The sequence below is a fragment of the Aspergillus affinis genome (genome assembly GCF_023601865.1).
Source record: "Aspergillus affinis strain CMG 70 chromosome Unknown NODE_173_length_57620_cov_92_129729, whole genome shotgun sequence".
NCBI lineage: Eukaryota > Fungi > Ascomycota > Eurotiomycetes > Eurotiales > Aspergillaceae > Aspergillus > Aspergillus affinis.
In genome coordinates, this window is record NW_026515954.1 from 38,337 (window position 1) to 57,620 (window position 19,284).

The 19,284-nt window shown below is 44.9% G+C and overlaps 4 protein-coding genes across 4 annotated transcripts; 3 read left to right on the forward strand and 1 right to left on the reverse strand.

The window, feature by feature from the left end:
* Positions 1-573: 573 nt before the first annotated feature.
* KD926_003177 (uncharacterized protein) lies at positions 574-952 on the forward strand (the record flags this gene model as incomplete). The annotated part of the gene is made up of 2 exons (XM_053094636.1): positions 574-710; positions 775-952. The coding sequence occupies 2 exons, from the start codon at positions 574-576 to the stop codon at positions 950-952; spliced, it is 315 nt and encodes a 104-aa protein (XP_052950618.1).
* Positions 953-2,551: 1,599 nt separating this feature from the next.
* KD926_003178 (uncharacterized protein) lies at positions 2,552-4,858 on the reverse strand (the record flags this gene model as incomplete). Its single annotated transcript, XM_053094637.1, has 3 exons — positions 2,552-3,619; positions 3,672-4,096; positions 4,150-4,858. The coding sequence occupies 3 exons, from the start codon at positions 4,856-4,858 to the stop codon at positions 2,552-2,554; spliced, it is 2,202 nt and encodes a 733-aa protein (XP_052950619.1).
* Positions 4,859-12,761: 7,903 nt separating this feature from the next.
* On the forward strand, positions 12,762-14,102 carry KD926_003179 (class I SAM-dependent methyltransferase; the record flags this gene model as incomplete). The annotated part of the gene is made up of 8 exons (XM_053094638.1): positions 12,762-12,950; positions 13,005-13,019; positions 13,106-13,190; positions 13,247-13,269; positions 13,321-13,358; positions 13,408-13,551; positions 13,600-13,992; positions 14,042-14,102. The coding sequence occupies 8 exons, from the start codon at positions 12,762-12,764 to the stop codon at positions 14,100-14,102; spliced, it is 948 nt and encodes a 315-aa protein (XP_052950620.1).
* A 2,464-nt stretch (positions 14,103-16,566) lies between these two features.
* KD926_003180 (uncharacterized protein) lies at positions 16,567-19,260 on the forward strand (the record flags this gene model as incomplete). Its single annotated transcript, XM_053094639.1, has 6 exons — positions 16,567-16,583; positions 16,650-17,952; positions 18,006-18,098; positions 18,781-18,928; positions 18,975-19,160; positions 19,220-19,260. The coding sequence occupies 6 exons, from the start codon at positions 16,567-16,569 to the stop codon at positions 19,258-19,260; spliced, it is 1,788 nt and encodes a 595-aa protein (XP_052950621.1).
* Between the last annotated feature and the right edge of the window lie 24 nt (positions 19,261-19,284).

Consider the following 19,284-nt stretch of genomic DNA (forward strand, 5'->3'; position numbering starts at 1 on the left):
GATATCGTCAGTGCACATTGTGTTGAATCATATTCCAGAGTCCAGGTCATGTCGGAGTGCGACACGCCCCTAGATTGGATGACGTGAGCAGCTACCCCGCTAGACCTCGCCAAATCGTGGGTTGGAGTAACGTATACATATATGACACGCCTGCACATGTTAGTATCCTGATATTTCACGTATATTACCGTAAGATACGGAGTTTCGGGTTCTTGGCGGGTTTGCCGGTAACATGAGTGCCCAAAAAAGCAACACGACGAGGTCTAAACCCCGCGAACAGCAGCCAATCACACGATTTATAGAAGCGCCCAATACTTTGTCGCAGCAAATGAATAGAGAGCGATACTGAACCAAAGCTAATGAAACGAGCGCTTATGCACTCTCAAAGAATCGAAAAATGCTGGTTCTAATAGTTCTACAATATAGTGGCGCAAAAGAAGGCTCACGAAGTTTCAAGCAAAATATATAAATCAGCACCTGCTCTCCTCTGAAAACGCATTGAAGTCTACAGAGATTACCGCGCGTGGACTTCTATATAATCTGTATTAAATATCCAGCAAAGTTTCCTTCAACATGTCTCCCATTCCTCGAAATCTTGTCAAGTTCACACAACGAATTCGTAATCCTTCTTTGCGCAATCTCACCCTCAGTCTCATTGAAGACGCCTCCCAGAAGTCTGATTTAGCGCACTTTACCATCGCTATTCTCAAGTAAGTATAGCAATTATATCTGTGCTTAAGTGGATTTCACAAATATTGACTTCGTTTATCGCAGAAATCCATCGCACACGAGTCATACCGACCTCAAGCCGCACGCCACTGCACTATTTGCAACTGAGGAACAGTTCAAGAACAACAAGGCCCAGACAGCTCATATCTACCACGATGAACAGGGGCGCTATACTGGCCATGTATTGTACCAGGAAAGAGATAACAAATCGTCGGACGAGTGAAGTGCTCTGAGTGATTCCTGGAATACTGGGTATTGCGATATTTCAGAATGAAAAATACAGTGTCTATAATATACATAGTCGGACCGCTAGTTATCCAGAACTGTGGATCAGCTAAGCATATCATGGTTCAGGAAATGGAAAATACAGCCGCAATTATACGTGAATGCCCTTAGCACCTTGATTTTGGGCAGCTTGTAAATGATTTGGAATTGTCCACTCAATCTACAATTTCCACAAAGCCCTTCCATGGATGCCGATGAAAACAGCGTGTTATGAAATGCACAGGGGAAGGAGGTCAGAATGACAGTACACGCACGTAGCCTACTAAGGAGCGAATGCCTTTTGAATGATAGGGCTCTTTAATTCTCTTCCATGACGATTAATCTCTTCTTCTTCTATGATAGATAAAGGGGTAAGTTCCTCAGGGGTTCGAGTGTGCGGGCCAAGCCGCTAGATCACGTAATCTCATAGATTCGTATCACAGCGTGAAGAAAAAATCTGGGTGATAGGTCAGTGGGAAGGACACCATAGGCGCCGACAGGTAGTGATGCCCGGCCTACCCGTGGCCTCCCAATAAACGCTAGTGTATCCAACTAGAACGATCACTTGAGAGCGTGCACGATGGTAGCCAACCAAGTCACTTGGCATTTTTTTTTTTTTTTTTTTTTTAATTCAGCGCATACTTGGATCCTTCACTGTTTGGGAGATCAGTAAAATCGCATTGTCTGCTTCTGAAATATACTTAGGATAAAAAGTTCCGAACTCAATCAGGTGACTGCTCGCCCCATCTCTTTTGGGCAGCAACGTACTAACCATAAAGGGGTAGGCGGTCGGATTCTGCACACCCTTCAAAGTGCTGCGGATTATTGCCCCTCGGGCCCCTCATTTCAGTCATAACCAAGTCTCCTTCATTGATTTTCTGTGTACGCTCAAAGCAGGTTGATGTTAGTACTACCGGGGATTTTCACAGTTGATGGCGCTTCGATACATGTTGCTAATATTCGCGCTATTTAGATGTCAAATTCGCTGTCTCCACGGGCGTCCGAATATCTCCAATCGATCGCGAAATGGTTCACCTCAGCTCAAGTCGAGGCGGTAAATCAAAACATGTCCAGATGCACAGATGAGAACCGTTTCAACGTTCTAAAGCCACTACTGAAAGAACTGAGCCTTGAGAAAGCGGTATATTACCATCCCTTATACATATGAGGCACGAGTCGCTTATGCGCCCTAGGGATTTACGCTATGGAGGGTATCAGGAAACATTGTCATCGAGAAAAAGCAGGGCCTTGATAATCTTTTCTTCCCACTTAGTATCGACAAGAACGGAATCGTAGTGGGAGATACAACCCTAATGCCATTTGATTTCATGCGGTTGACAATGGACCAACCGTGGGGTGGGGATTTGGATTTCTTACTTGTTGTCATACCCGAAGAAAAGAAAACTTGAGGCTAGTGCCGTAGTCTTTTCATAATTCCGCATTATGGTGTTGATGTCAAAGTTCTGAGCGTCATTGTTTGCTTATATTATATTTAACGGGTAGCCTGGAATGTTTCCGCTAAATAATCCACTGCAGGCCTTTATTATTTGAACTCTAGCTACAACTGATTAACAGGGGAGCTTGACGAATGGACTGCAGTTTTTGGAAAAGCCCACTGCTGCGCTTCAACCATGGACGGATCTGTCAAAGTGATGTTTAACCCCCTTGTTTGAAACGATTGGTTAGATGTTGAACCAGAAAGATAATCCAAGAAATTGACAGGATCGAGGGGTAGAGACTCAGCGGGCGCTGTAGTAGGCAGGTAATCCAAGAAATTGACGGGGTCGAGGGGCAGAGACTCAGCGGGCGCTGTGGTGGGCAGATAATCCAAGAAATTGACGGGGTCGAGGGGTAGAGACTCAGCGGGCGCTGTAGTGGGCAGGTATTCTAAGAAATTGACGGGATCAAGAGCAACTGACTGCGTCCAATTAGACGATTGTTCGAATTGGTCTTCACATGGGTCGGGTTCCAATATCCGAAATGAGCGGTTGTTTGTTAAACTTTCCCAATATGAATCCCGCCTCCCCTCGGCTACAGAGCTTTCTAGAATCTGCGCTTGCACGCTAGACCGAAGAGCTTGAACCAACTGGTGGTTTTCCTGTGCCTGTGTGGCTGCTGAAGGCAGAGAAGCATAGTTGCCAACGGGGAAAGACTGAATTTGATCCATCCTGCTGGATGCACGCTGGCCATGAAGAGAATAAGCATGACCTTCATGGTGAGGTTGGCCCACAGAGTTAGCCTGTGCAACATTCTGTTCAGTAGAATAGCAGGGGAAGGCACTAGAAGGTGACGGCTGTACTGCTTGTGGATCATATTCCTCGTTGGAATGAACAAATGGTTGAACGTGCTGTTCAGACATAGCTAATAGACCATAGGGTACATTGCTTGTGTCGGGTATTGGGCCAGATTGATTGGGTGAACTCGATCCGTCGATGGCCCTGTCATCAACAACGGACCAAAAATTCGTGTTGGACGGCGGATATTGCCGAGAACCTATTGGTGTTTCGACCATGTACGAGGGCCTCCATCGTGCGTGAGGATGGCTATTCAACCCGTCGGAGTACGCATGGGCTGGTGTAGGAGCGTTCGAAGGGATTATCGGCGATCGTGAACCTATACTCGGGGGCTGCTAGGACTCAGTCAGCCGTTATTGCTTTCTGAAAGAGCGTAATAGTTACCCGTACGTTCTGTGTCTGAGAATATGATAATATTCTTCTCCTTTTCGACGGACGAAGCTCAGGCCCCTCTCCATCATCATCAGCACGGGCTATCCGACCTGGTTTACTCGTTTGACCGCGGTCGCTTGCAAGTCTACATTCAAGAACTTGATCATGCAGCGAAGGGACATCGGGGGTATCCGAATTCGAGCACTCAGGTGTGGGCGTGGTGTTTGAGCTCCGTGACGACCTCGAGCTTCGAACGGATATGTCACTTTGTGACGAGGAGGCCAAAAGATCAACCGTAGAAGCTTGGTTTTGCTCAATAGATGCCTCCAGCCCATCCGTTTCGGCTGGTAAATCGCTTATCGGCTGATCCTCCGTCAAGCACTCCGATCGGTCCTGATCGGAATCATGACTAATCCCGTCTGGACTATTAACAAATGCTGCACCAAACGACATATGAGCGTTGTAATTTCAAGTGCCTAGAGAAACTCACCATCATACTGCTGCTGACTGGCCCGAATAAGATTTGAAAACGATGAGGCCAATTCCCCAAGATTTGAGTAGTCGCCGTCACGTTGTGAGAGCAGATGACAGATATCAGGGAGAGAAAGGTAAGGCAAGTTTCGAATCTTGGAAAATATGAATGACACCAACCACGAGATACCGCAGTTCCCAAAGGTTTTCTCAAGAACCAGTATTTTAATGGCAAAGCAAACTGCCTTTTTACTGGGCCCGTCATTTTCTAGTCCCTTTTCCCTGAGAAACTCCTGGACGTGTCCGGAACTCCTATCATCGGCCTTTCGAATGTCTGAAGCAAGTTCTGTAACTCGGGATGTACCGCGTTGCCTTATCGTGTATTCTTCAAACTCGAATCCTAAAGAACGGTATGCAAATATCGCTCGAGCACGGCACTCAAACCCTTTCCCTCCAGGTTGTTCTGCGTAAATATGCTGAAGGCGGACATCTGCTTGTCTTGATGATACTTCGCCAATAACTCTAGCCACGTCGGCCTGCTTTTCCTTGATTTCATCCGTCTTAGCCGAGAGAGAGTCGAGTATCTCGATACATCGATCCGAAGATAATCGGAGACGTTTCTTTAATCCGATAAAAGCGGCTAGGAGTTCGGCTCTCACAGCGAAAAGAGCATCGTCAGGTGCCTGCACGAGAAGTTGCACGGCTCGCCTTATGTCTTCTTGTGACATGTTGCGATAGTTGTTGAGCAAAAAACGGGTTGGATGAAAGAAAGGACAACCTTCTCCTGGTGACACCGCAACGTAGTGCGGTCCGTGGGCCTGCGCTTTGGCCCGCGCTTTAGTCTCGAACCATTTTTTTAAAGTCTTGGCTTTGGCCATTTGGCCAAAGCCAAGACTACTTATTTTTGGATTCGCTTTCTGTTCCCCGCATCTACCCCAAGGCCCGGACCGGCTGAGCGTGAACCACCCACATACCAGCTGATCTACCTGGATTGTCGACGAGTCCAAGTGGCCACACTGGGTCCATAACAGCACAGCGACTCGAAGAAAATGATCAGCATGCCGTCAAATTAACACAACTTCATGTTGAGAAGATCATCATCTTTGACCTAATAAAGTCGAAACTAGATACAGCTGAGTCTCAGATTCCCCTATTTGTTCAACTGCCGAGATAAGCGAAGCCATCTCACCAATTCTATTAATATTATAGCCTTGCCAAAGTCTCACCGCAAGTTGGAACAGGGCAATCCTTCATCTTTGTTAGATTTCTGCATAAAGTCACTATGCACGTCTCAAAGGTTACCGTGATTATCATCGAAACCCCTGTTTCAACCATACCAACTTCCTCACGAGAGATCAGAGTCAATAATGTGCTAGGTAGGTTTGTTTCCTATAGTCCAGTTACAATACCTTTCATTAACCTCCTATAGTCGGATCTTCGGAACGAGCAGGTGCCTGCGCCTCCAGCGTTACCAAAAACTTTCCAACAATAGATCAAGCGTTGGAAAACTACGATCGGCATGAGAACTGGCGTTCGTAGTAGGGGTAACTCAACAGGTTGTAACTATGCTAACCTGTTTATAGGTCTCCTTAACACGGCGTTTTATGGTGACGGTCCTAGGTGAATTTGGGTGTGGTCAGCATATGTGTATAAAAAGAAAAATAGGCTTATTGAGGGTACGAATCCGTCCATTGAAGTCTAGAATCAACAGTAATGAAGCCGAAGCTGAACAAGCTTGGATTTCACGTAGCGCACATATTAGCCAGTATATATTCACATATCTTTCTTTCTATCGACTAAAATTTTCTTAGCCTTTTCATATCTTACCAATAACTACCTCTTTGTCAATCTTCAAATCAGAAGACTACACACTCTCATCCAACCTGGTTGCCTTTGAGATTCTTGCTTCCTATTATTGACAGACGTGAGTAAGCCTAAATATCATTCGCTGCTTCTGCTGACAAGTTTCCCTTGAAAAGATGTGTTACCAAGTTTACACTGAATACAAGTGCCGCTATCAGGACCCCGATGTGCAAATTTTTCCATGTAACTTTCATCACTGCCCCGGGTTGATAACCAAGTCATATGAAGGTACTTGCAACTGGTCGAGGTGCCCTGTATGTAAACTTCAAAACAAGATATCAGTAAATCTGCTGTAGTCTTTTGATCTGGTATGTTTCATTCAGCCACGCTTACGCAAGCTTACAGGATAATAATCAGCAGTAGCCAGGATATACGGGTATTCCCTAGGTCCCGATTGGAATCACCTTAAGTTACGCGCAGGGGTTACGAAGAAAAGGGGAGGCTAGGGAGATCAGATTAGTGGACTTAAAAAGGTTGTAAGTATAAACCGATATTTGATTTAGCAGAGATTTCTCTTTGTTAGCCATCTTCTTCCATTTTTCTCGTGATCTACTTTCTTCATTGTTTCCTCAAAATATGTCACATTTCTTTGCGTACATCAGATTTTATTTCGGTTGTTTAAGATTACAAGAGCCAAGTACTGCCTCTTCTGCGCAAACTATACCATGGCGATGCTTTCCTAGCCAAGATGCGTTTCCGCATAGGTCGAATCCTGGCTTCTACATACAGTCGAATCGAGACCATACCGACATAGAGCCGCCAAAGACCGGATTTCTCTCTCCGCCATGGGATCAGGCCCAGGAACCAGCTGCTACAGAAATATCAACTTTACACGGGGATCCAGCTTCCTGTCCAGCGCCTTTCGAGGTGAGCATATTTATCTTCTTTATGCAACGCAAACTGATTTGCAGGAGGTCCACCGTGTTATGGGCGTAGAACCTCGTTACGACGGACAACGCTCTCAGCTACGGCAGGCAACGATAACCGTTCTGTGCATTTCTCTGGCTGGCACTACTAGCAAAAGTCTCAGTTATCAAGAGGTGCAATCTTTGCCTGGCGGACCTGAGGCTCTGACCCGATTCGAAAGCGAGCCAGATGCTCTACTATCATTCAGTCATACGCCCCCTCTTCCGATGGAGCCTGAGCGGCGAGAGTCAGTATGGCTTGGATGGCTAAGATGGGTCCTCAACCGCAAACGTCGTTCAAGGGTGCTGTCCAAAACTTAAGGAGTGATCCTCAGGGGAATATCTAACCTAAAACGTCCCGTCACAAGGTATGTACATAGTATCAACGATGAACATTTTCATTTTTACATTCTTATTGCCCGTGCTGGTGCTATTCGGTCTTTTCCTCTTCTCTCTCTTGCGTCGTTTTTTCAAGAAAAGGTACTTTCCTGACCTCGAAGCAGCTAAATATCCTCCCCATAAATATGTCGAGTAAAGTTTGCTTTACACACCTTCCCGAGCATTGATTAACTGGGAAAAGAAAATTTTGAATCACTCTATAAAGGGAGGCCCTCTTGAAGAACAACCTCACATAAAAAGTGGTATGGAAATGCTTGTTACCTAGGGGACGTTATCTAATGGTCTATAGTATGAACTTGTGAACGGCAGGAGGTTTCGACAAGATGTCACAGTCTAAAACGTATCGGGGGGCCAGAGATGTCTCGAAAAATAGTTGGGTAGGAAGGAAACCTCGTATGCTTCTTAGAGGACCTTGTTGTGTATGTGAGAAGGAGACTGGAGTGATTTGTGGAAGCGTCTGTTGTGGTACATGTAGTCATGAGAGATGACCAGAGTGCTTAGAAATGACAAGGAAGCAATCTTAGTCAGGGCATAATGCCATAATACTCAACCAAAGACGTGCAACCATTGATCAGCAAAGCCCAGCCCAAATAGCTGGCGTGGTACCCAGCTGAAGGAACGGGATCCTTCTATCATACTTCTTCGTAGTCTTGTTGCAATAGAGATTTCACAGAAAAGAGACGGAGATTGCTACAGCCTGCTGCGTTGGGGAACGTACATGATGAGGCATAATTTGACTCTGCACCAGCGGTCCAGTAAGATAATACTCTCGCAGCATCAGCCTAGTACTGGTCTAGAACACTTTGTATGTCTCTAGTTTGATTAGGATGAGCCTTTGGATGTATCATGGCTGATTCTGCTGCGTGAGACTAACCAGCCTGCGGAGTTACTTGAATCAGGTATAGGAACGAAGTCTAGACGAGTGTATGGACCACGCTCAGCTAATGAGAAATTATCTCAAGTAACATCACAGTATCTATATAAAGTATATCATTATACGTCTGAATCGCCGCCTGATACATGCATACAACTACGCTGTATAGTAAGTATTCGGTTCCTCGATCTTTTCTCAGCTAGGCCTCCCAATTCAAGTCTTAAAATCGAATATTCTTTTTCTAAATGGAGAATTCGATTTGTGAGAATATACAGTAGGTTCACCACAAGTAGCTGCATAATAGCAGTTTACTGACAAACTTTCAGAAACCTTATCAAAGCCATCCCAGGCCTAGCGCCTGAAATAGCTGACCTTTTGTCTTGTCGATTTTCTGGGAGGGCAGGCTATCACATAAACCAGCATTCCTTTCGAGTACTCAATCGGCAAGTGTCCAGGACATTTCTTGAAAATACCGATCCATCCATATTCCTCGCCGGTGTTGGGATACGACTTGCAATATCGACGCAGGTAATTGTTTCCACGATGAATTTCCAGAACGCCTACCGCGTAATGGAGGACCTGCATCACACAGTTAGGGGTGCAGATATTTCCGAATTTTCTGTGATGGGAGTCTTAGTGAAGCTTGCCCTACATGCTGTAAGGCAGGAAAATTGTGCCTCGAAAGATTCTATCGGGTTCACCAAATTGTGCATAGCAAGGTTGGATATACCGGACACGTTCGCTCCCGTCTGTACGGCCACTGAACATATCTGCAACTACGGAGAAAGACGACTTTCCGGCGCGAGCCACGAGGTCGCCTGTGGTTTAGTGCTCCCACGACAAGTCCAAGCAACATTCTTCTTGCAGGACCTGAATTCCTTGCTAAAAGAGATCCGCAGAGTCTGCCGGGCATGCTTTGACAGTAGTCGGTCGGCTCTACAGACCATACTGCTCAGCTATCACGAAACAATCCCAACTTTAATAGGAGAATGGTTAAGCCAGAAGCTCGATCCTATCCAGTTTGGACAAACATACCAGCTATATTCACTTTTGGGACTGTTTTTTATGCTGTTGGGGCATTTGCAATATGGAAATTTGGATTCTTTCCAATACACGTTTGATATTGCCATACAAAGTGCCGACGATGTGTTAGGCGAAATCAAGGAAGAGCTGGGCACATCTATGCTCTATGGCAAACTCAGTTGGGATGGAGCAACAAGTGCCTCTGTAACATTTGGCGCGTGCTTGGATGACTTACGAAAGCAACTATTGCATTTGCAAGAACATGCCGGTTAAGTGGATCAGACTTCTACACTTGTGTATTGATAATTGCGGTAATGAATACTATAAGCAACCCTTCATAAAAGCCACGGTTCTATGATATACCTTCGAAATGTCTCCGTAAAGTCTAGCACGGTACTTCCTACGTTTCCATATCTGAAAATCCAAGATTCCTGTCCCATCAGAAGACCATCCCTATTATCCAGATGCCCCACAGCCTCCCATGGGTGTACAATCATCGATATTCTCATTCAGCTGCCGTTTAATCTGTTGAACCAAGGTCTCGGCGTTGATGAGGTGCCGATTGCCGTTTCCCCCCTTCCGGTGAAGTGTTACGTTCGGGCAGAACTCGTCTACTAATCCCCCCTGTTGTAGGCCAACTAGACACCGCTGAGTACAAAACTGCGCCTGATGATATTGGTTTTGATCGCTCAGGGCATATCCGAAGATTGTCTGGAGCGCCGATCGTTGCACAGATAGGGACCGGAGATAAGGCGACTCGACTGAAGCGACGCTTCTGGCCCCTGGGCGCTAGATCCTCGTCAGACTCCGAAGGGAAAACGAAGCTGAATGGGCTTAGATCCTACTTGTCTTAGATGTCAATCAGTATATAGTCCGACTACTTTTCCCCCTCTGTCAACTTGCTATCATCTATTCACTATCACGTCTTGTCAAACCTTCAATTGTCAGAATAACTTTGTCGCCTAACCTGATTGTTGCGGGAGGATTTTGCTTAGCACTATCGAATGACGTGAGAAGTCCACATATTTTTCGTTAATTTTGCTAATATGACCGCTCTGCAGGATGTGTTTATACAGTCGTTGTAAATTCAGTTGCGGCTACCAGGAACCCAGCCCCCGTCTTATTCGATGTACTGTTAGTGATTGCACGAAAGTGGAAGTGAAGGGTTTCTATGAGGCGCAATTCCCTTGCAAGCAAGAATTCTGCTCTGTCTGTAAAAATCCAACAAGATAACATAATCCCAGTGGGGTTATGGAATCAGGTATGTTCCGATCTAGCCGTATTCCAGTAAACTTACACGATAGTAACGGGTCGACAGCAGACGGCTGCAATTTTATTCAGAATCCAGCAGAGAATCAGTGTGAATATGTGATTATCTTGATTCTAGTTGTCAGGAGGGTATGGGACATCCTTGATTGTGTTATTTTGCTTTCGTTTACATTGGACAAGACTGTTTGCATAGTCTATTCTACATAAAATGTAACATGTCTTTGTATTCATGAAGTCAAGGTTATTTTCGATGTCATATATAATCTCATAGGTCGTCACAATTCGTGTCTTATATTTGAGAATCCTGATGATAAGCTAAACACTATACTCTTCATCCTCCAGGATATCACAGAAGACTCTGGCTAAAGGGTTCATAGACCATTATATACCGTAAGCAACATGATAAGACGTCTATGAGACCGAGTCAACAAAAACAAAATCCTACTTTACATTGGTTGACCAATTGAATGGCTTCCCATGAGATCTAATACGGGATAGCTTCTCCAGGGGTTCGCATGCAGCCATCACATATCTGGTGAATAGGAATTGTCCAATTCAGGAAAAGCAGGGAGCCCACAGCTACGGCCGGTAATATTATCGCTAAGAATGCCCCGCCCCCTATTGTTACCGGATGTGGTTAGGGAATTCGCTGTACTACTACCTTGGCTCTGTATTGAACCCCGGTATTTAATATTTATAAATAATGCTATAGTACGTGCTGGGCGAAGGTACAGAAACGAACGACAAGACATCTATACCCACAAGTCCTCCCCAATATATCTCTTCACTTGAACACGTAGTAAGTGCAGCTTCCTTGCAGCACCGAATAATTGACCGCCCAATATTGACCCCTTTAGATCGACCATTGACCTTCTGTCCCTTCTATCCACATTCGAAATGGGACGCGGTGCATATGACACCACTGGCGTCAAAAAGCCAGGCGCACCACCACCAGCGCCCAAACGAAACGTTCAACAAACACAGTGCCAGAGGATCTGAAATGATATCCTATCAGGCTCCAATAACATGATATATGAGGAAAAGAAGGGAAAGTCAGACCATAGTGTATAAGGGTGGTGTCCCACTGCAATGTACAATATGTACGATATTGAATTGTATGTAATGGATTAAGAGGGTATATTTGTCTTGCTGTATCAAACAATTCACTTAGCCATAAACTACAATGTTCCAGAGTAGCAGTTATCTTTATTGAGAGATATCGACATTAAAGATGCCCTTAAAACTAGAATGGTTCATTATAAAGATGCTTCCTTCTTCGTATTTCCATATCACATCCTCCTTACCCTCTTCTCTCCTTTCCTTACAAGGTTAACTAAGATGAGAGATTTGGTGCGGAGGCATTGTGGGTCATATATCCCGCTTCCCCGTACTCTTGATTGGTTCTCTGGTTATTTGGGTAGGTACCCAAATAACTAACTATCCGCTTTTGGAGCCAACGGCACATGCATCAAGTTTGTTTGTTACGTTGTGTGGAACCGTATTCAGGTCTGGGCACCCATAGTCTGTTCCTCTCGAACCTGTTAATCCTTAAATGTGTCCTCACACCTTCGCTAAAACACAACATTTTTCTTTTGCACTTAAACATACTATCACCGTTGTGGTACAGCCGGAAATTAGAGATTCATCGTGCCTTATTTCCCAAAAATTAGCCTACTGTGGTCATGGATACTCCCTCTGCAGTGCTCTTTGAATCCTTTTTGTGTAATGACTGTTATATCGACTTACACCTGATAATCTTCAAAGGCCACAATTACTCTATTATCCAATTTCAGGAACAACTCACCTGTATCTTTTGCAGAAGGAAGAAGGTTCTTGGGCTGACTGTATGCTTATGCCAGCTAATTTCGGTAAAGAGTTGACTTCTAACATTACTAAAGCTCTCTGAAGAACTCAGAGATCGTACAGTGAAGGCGCGCAAAATGAATGAGGACCTGGAGAACCTTTACCGGGAGCTCCAACAGCAGAATCCATAGGTAATTACCCGCACCAAGCTTTCAATCAGTGACTAACTGGGCTGTAGAGCTCAAACCGTTCTTACGATTCCTGAAGCGGCCAGGAATTGACAGGGCTTGAATACTGGTAATAGAGAATGATATAAGATATAATGCCATTACCCGTTTCAGTATTGCCATTTTAATAACATTAGGGCTGCGTAAGACTCAAGAGTGCGGGTCAATTGGGGCCAGAGAGTAATAGCATTTGGAAGCAACGCCCAAAAAATAGTTATAAAGAGGTTCCCGATCGAATTTATGTTTTTCAAAGACTAAAAATCGGGACATGATGGATCCCTATCCAATAGCCGAAGATGCTGAGTATATCACGGCTATCATTCTCTGTTTTACTGTTATCTTACCCATAAACAGAAGCTTTGGACCCTTGGATACCTTTTTCTGCGAAACTGATTATCTATGTGGGCGCTTTTACCCGACTGCTTTTAGATCACATCACCCCTGGCCTGTAGATATAGTACGTATATCTGTTATTGTGTGAAGATTAACTGACCTCTTAATTGAAAGACAGAGCAAGAACGACAAGGTGAGCAGCCCTTTCAATGATCTAGGTCTGAATGGTGAATCATCTTAGGAGACCGATGGTTTTGGTTGTGTCATGAATTGTTCAAGGGGCGGTTAAGCCCGACCCTTGTCAGTAGGCCTCAAAAAGTGCTCGATATTCGAACTGGTACTGGCCGCTGGGCTATTGAGTTTGGTATGTATCTACTGAAACATCTTAAATTCTAGTAAACTGCTGATTTTACAATTTAGCTGATAGGAACCCATGGTCAGTGGTAAGTCATTCTTTTCTGCGCCCCTTTTGTGGTAGGGTGCTAACAGTGTAGGTATCCGGAATCGATTTGGTTCATATGCAGGACGAGTGGTATGTACTATGTTCAATTACTAGGACAAATTGAATGAACAGAATCTAGGGTACCGCCAAACTGTGAGTTTATACTGGATGATATTACACAGCAGGACTGGTGCACCCACTTCTCACAAGTCGACCTCGTTCATGTCGGTGGACTCGGAGGCAATCCTCGGCTCCTGGCTAGTGTCTTGGATGGAGCCTACAGGTGCAGCTAACCTAGTAAATTTAATTCGTGAGCTAACCAAACTGTTAGATGCTGCTCACCTAATGGTGTGTTAGAAATATGGGACAGCACTGTTCAACTCCAGGATCCTACAGGCAGTAGTGATTTCCACATTTTCCACAGAGAAATGGAGAATGCCTATAGGGAAGATTGTCGCTCACTTAGCCTCCCGCTTTGCTATAAGAAAGAGATGGAACGCCGGGGTTTTGTTAGGGTAGTAGAGTACGTATACGATTTACGACTCTATCTCAACGACTCTGAGAGTCCAGCAAGGAAAGTGATCGCGGCATGGGCAGAGGGATTTGAGGCCTATAGCCTAGATTTGATGGTCAAAAACCTTGGGAAGCGCTCAGAGGAGGTTTTAGTCGGTTGTGCTGCAGCGCGTCAAGCCTTGAGAAAAGGGGTTGCCGGGTCACTTCAGATGTGAGTATATGCTGTATGGTTGGAGAAATGCCAAGCTAATGTATCACAGTCGGGTTGTCTCGGGGCAAAAGTCAGCTGTAGCTCATTCTGTTACGGATATTGGTATTTGAATGTACGATCTCAGTCAGCAGAACTGCTGTTCGTGAGATAACAGTATAATTAATCCACTCTTTTGCGGCCAAGGTCCGAGCATCTCCAATCCGTCGTCCCTTGTTCCGCGTTACATTGGATAAGCGTCGGCCCCATTTAGTGTCTTTAGTATGTCTACCAACGCGCTCTGATAAATTTGTCCCCGGTCTGTATTCTATTTCATTTGTGGTATAGTATGTAATTGTAGAACTCTATTTAGCCCACGTTATACCGTCAATTTTCCTAAAGACAATCTTGGAATTTTTTCAAGGAATAGCAGCAGTTCTGAATCCTAACAATCAGGACGATTTTGAACTACATGGACGGTATGGACCTGACAGGTATGGTACAAGGAACGGCGAATGTGGCCAGATCCAAGGAGATGTTAATTCCCAGATTTTAGCAACCGATCCACTCAGAGAGTGCGTGTTTCGAAATTATACTCCTCAGTTCTTGTGTGCTATTTGCTACAACAATCTTCAACCGAAAATTTTCCAGGGAAAGACACTCAATAATGACCTCTATCCCGTATTGAACTGTTGCTGTTGTGAACAGGCTAGCAACTACGGGTCTATTGTAAGTAATGTGGATGTCGACATAACCTAGCAACTTACATACATTTAGATATCAAGTATCCAAGCACATCAGGTTAAGAAAGCCCGAGATCAGCATTTTCTACTCACACCGAGCGCCACAAAAAATGTGAGAGCGAAGCAAACTATTTGGAATGACCCGATTCAGGGTTGTGAGTTTCCGAAAAAACATCGCCCGTCATTCAACCGGACATACCACACTGAGCTCTATCGCAAGTTATTATTTATCCTTCTGCCCGAAAATACCTGCCAGGTACTTACCAGGTATCTCATCGACCGTTGCGCTGGTGATTTGGCATTACAGATAGAAAAGACTAGACTGGTTACAAGACTCGGTAAGGACCACGACTACCACAGTCAAGGGAAGAATAATCTCAGTATTTTACAGACTACGAGGCGGCTCTAAAGTCGATGCTCAATCATGTTCACTTCGACATATTGAAAGAATCTGTTGATCAGATTCGCACATCGTTTGATGATAAAGAATGCGGGATAATATATACCATCCTCGATGCATGGAGAATCAGATTTGAACATCCTCAAGCAAGTGCGTATTCACGTCTCAAACTCTCAGTCCTTGATTGATAATGTGATTTTTGTTAGGCCCCGACTTTGGAGAAAATACGACGGTAGTTCCTGTAGGCCAGAGTACCGAGTCTTCATCTTCCTCCCGTTTGTCTTCTACAAAATTAAATATAAAGCAGCATGGGCCTAAGGACGGATGCGCTTCCTGCAAGACCCGAAAGACCCCTTTGTGGAGGAAGGGTCCCAGCGGGGGAAAAAACTACTGCAACGCATGTGGATTGCGATGGTCTCAAGGCAGAACAAGACGCCCGGTAAAACCAAAAGCTGCAGGATAAAGCTAGCTAGTCTGTCTATAGCCAATACCAATTGCCTCGAGCCTCCAATTCGCTTCAAGTGAAGGACCTTTCGAGATACATAAACAGAGAGATGGCCACGACCAAGGTGGACTCTCGGAGTAACCTTGTTTGTTTACTGGTTTTAATGGGCTGTGACTAGTACAGACTTTGGTGGGTCGCTAGCTAAACTAACAGCAGGTGTGAAATGTGCCGGTTTCCCCGGGCCATATGATTGGGTTTTTAGACATATGGGTAAATACCCAAAAACACAAGCGTGCTTTAAGGGGTCACAACGCAGATTTTTGCCGGATCAAGGAGGGCGTCAGGCAGAGCTCTTGACCATAACTCGCTTTCTGATTATGTCTCACATTATCACTTTTCAGCTATGTGGTCATCCACCGAATGCCAATTTTCAGCCCGTGGCCAGGAGCGTGGGGTAGTATCCAAGTCTTTCATATACCTCATAAATTGTGAAATATTCTTACATGACCATATAGGTTGCCGCGCTGTCTCCGGTTTCATAATCAAGCTAAATGCATCGGAAATTGCACGGTACTGGGTTAGAGACAAATCACCTTTCATCTCGATGGCCACGTATGATCATTCCTTGTCGTCCCTTAGTGACCTGCGCGATGTAACCTACGATGTTAGTCTAGTGATCAGCCTGGGCTTTTTTACACGATCTGTCTCTTTGTGGGACCGACGATACCTGCAGTTGAACCAAATTCGGAAAACATCGATTCCTGAGACTCGTTTATATCCCTGCAAGCTCTAGACTCATTAAACCAGAAGTAAGCCAAAGGTTCACATTTGACTTAAAAGCTATATTGTATCATAGGTAGGAGATTCAGAGGAGTGTCACTGTAAATAGGCTCTCATAATATCTCGCATTATATTGCCGATTCATCTCTTTTATCGAGCTCTTTACTTTGCTTTTACAACACCAGAAGCGACCAAACTTCTTGATTGAGTTACTTTACAAGCTATTTACAATGGATTGGACTGGGAGGTAAGTTTTGCTCTGTTCGTTTGTTTTCTTTTGGTTTGGACTATTCTGAAGGCTAACATGGAACAGTGATTTCCTTGAACAGCTTTATATCAGCCCAGAATGGAAAAAGTTTCTTTCAGGGTACCTATCCTCCAATCCAATACAACATCAGGACCTTTCTCCGGATCTACATTTGGAGCTACATGGCCTACTGATGGGCAAAGACCAAACCGGGCTTTTAGTCGGGATTATCATCCGTCTCTTCCTTTTGTGCCCGGACCAACATTGCAGTTTATATGTCCAAGATTCCATCAACACCAGACTCACCGTCCACCACGCTATTTCTAGAAGGGAAACCTCCATGCCAGGCGTTCTGATAGCGGCGATTCTAGGCTGGCTAGCATGGACAATTGTTGAAATCCCCTGTTCCGGCTTTTCCCCGGCATCAATCCATCTCGCAAAGACCTGTTTCAGCATTATGCCTGTGCCGACTTTAAACCGCGCGCCCAATTTTCTATGCGCCTATCGCCAAAGTAGGAGTAATGGAGAAGGCCACGAAGAGGCCCTGCAGCAGATCTTAGGATATGGGCTCTATACAGCATTTGTACTGGAGGACCTTCTCGCCCCCATGAAGGGAACCAGCGTGATGATAGATTCCATGCATATTGCTAACTATGGGATGATAGTCGAGATCTTCAGTGACGTCGCAAATATACTTGCAAGCCTTAAGGACAGGTGGTCGTTGGCTTTGGAACCGTTCACTGTGCGGCACGCAGAGCTACTGTTCTCGGCCTGTGGAAGATGTGACATGATACAGAGCCAAGCAAAAGCTATAAGTAATGGAGGTCTGATGCAACTACTTATCGCCCTGCAACACAGTCTAAAATCATTTGTCTGGTTCATCGAAAATGTGATTCATGCTCTTCATGCCCATGCGAGCTCACGCAGACCATTCCTGCTTGCGGGTCAAGAGGATAATGCCATCAATTTTGATCACACCAGGCAGCTTTCTGTCAAGGTATCGCAGTTGCAGCTCTGTGGCTGGCGGGTCGACCACGCGGAGGTTAGAAACAAGGACTGTGAAGGTACCGAATCTTCTCCAGCAAATTATCTCAATAATTCGAGCGGCGGTCCTTTGGATGAAGACGTTATGCCGGGACAGCCTTCAGGCACCCCAAGCTTTATGAACAGATGCAATAACATCCCAAAACCTGAAGAGGGGTCTTGCTTCTACGGCACGTATCCTGAACTTATCTGCAAACGTCTCCTCTATGCGCCTGAAAGAAAACTAAGATTCTCTGAGCTACACGCTTGGTTTCGGGAATATACAATAAAATCAAAGAAGCCTATGCTTGAGCAAAGTCTTCGTAACGCACTATCCGTCAGCCCTGTAAGTACTGGAACATAATCTGTAAGGATTATTTGAGCTAACCAATTGTCCAGTGCTTCAAGCTCATAAGAGCAAAGTCAAATGGAAAGATTGTGTTGTGGTGGTGTCTTACCGACATAGGGGTAGAGAGTGAGAAAGAACGAAAAGTTCGTTCGATATCTTTAAATATCCTAGAGCAATGTTTGGGTTATTGACGGGCGAACGGACCTTCATGTATCTTGCGTAAGATGTTAGGACTTTCTGGTTAGTAGAATATAATGCAAACAGTTCATGCTGCGAAGATCGAAAGTTTGATACTTAGCAAATACAATACAAATGCAGATTAATGGCCAGGAGATGATTCAATAAGCGCCGCAAATTTAGTAATGATTGATTTAATAAACCGTAAGTCAGGGAGGAGCCAGTGTATATAGCCTGGCTTCCGTCCCCCTAGTTGCCCAAGAACAACCACCCAAAAATTTCGTGTGAATTATACGTTAACACTACCAGAATCGTTCTTCGATAAACCACACCTAATATGGACTTTCCACACCTCAAAATGGTATTGCTGCCCTCCGCTATTGGTCTGCGGGCTTACTGACTACGTTTAGCTACACCTTACCCTTGGGACCACTTGGATTGCTACATCGCCACTGATCCACTATACTGTACCGATCTTAATCACAATACTCGTGTTGTGGAAGCTCCATTACAGAGTATTCACTCTTAATTTGACATCAACCGGATTATGGGCTGGCAGAGTATTCGATCGAATGTTCCAGGTTTTAAGTGGACATAAAAGGGTATGAAAGCAGAAACCAATGTATTGAGGGAGGCTAAAATTACTAGATTCCATTCAAGATGCTCTGGGATCATGATGGACCTAGCTCTACGTCTACGTGGCTGTTTCTATCCTTTTGCATCCTCTCGAAGCCTATTCTGTCAGCTTACGCGGTGAACCAAACTAGGATACTGTTACACACAAACATATATGATGGTAATTTGACCCGAAATCTCGTACGCTACAGCTAACATTGGCATAGGCACCTTCGAGTGGGATAGGATTCTACTCTTGCTAGGGTTGGAACTGGCTATCCCCATCATGTTCACGTATCTGGAGAGGTGGATATGGGCAAAGCTCGCAGTGCAGCTCCAGACAGCAGCCGTGAAACTCGCTTTTGACCTGACAATCGACAGCGAGACGGGACCTTTAGACCAGACTGATCTGAGTCAGTTACTGTCAGCAGTTACTAACTTACAATCTACATTTGCAATAACAGCTCTAAAGCTCGTTCCTTCGACTCTCAGACTAACGCTGCTAGGCTATAGTACACTCAGCCGTTTTGGGTGCAA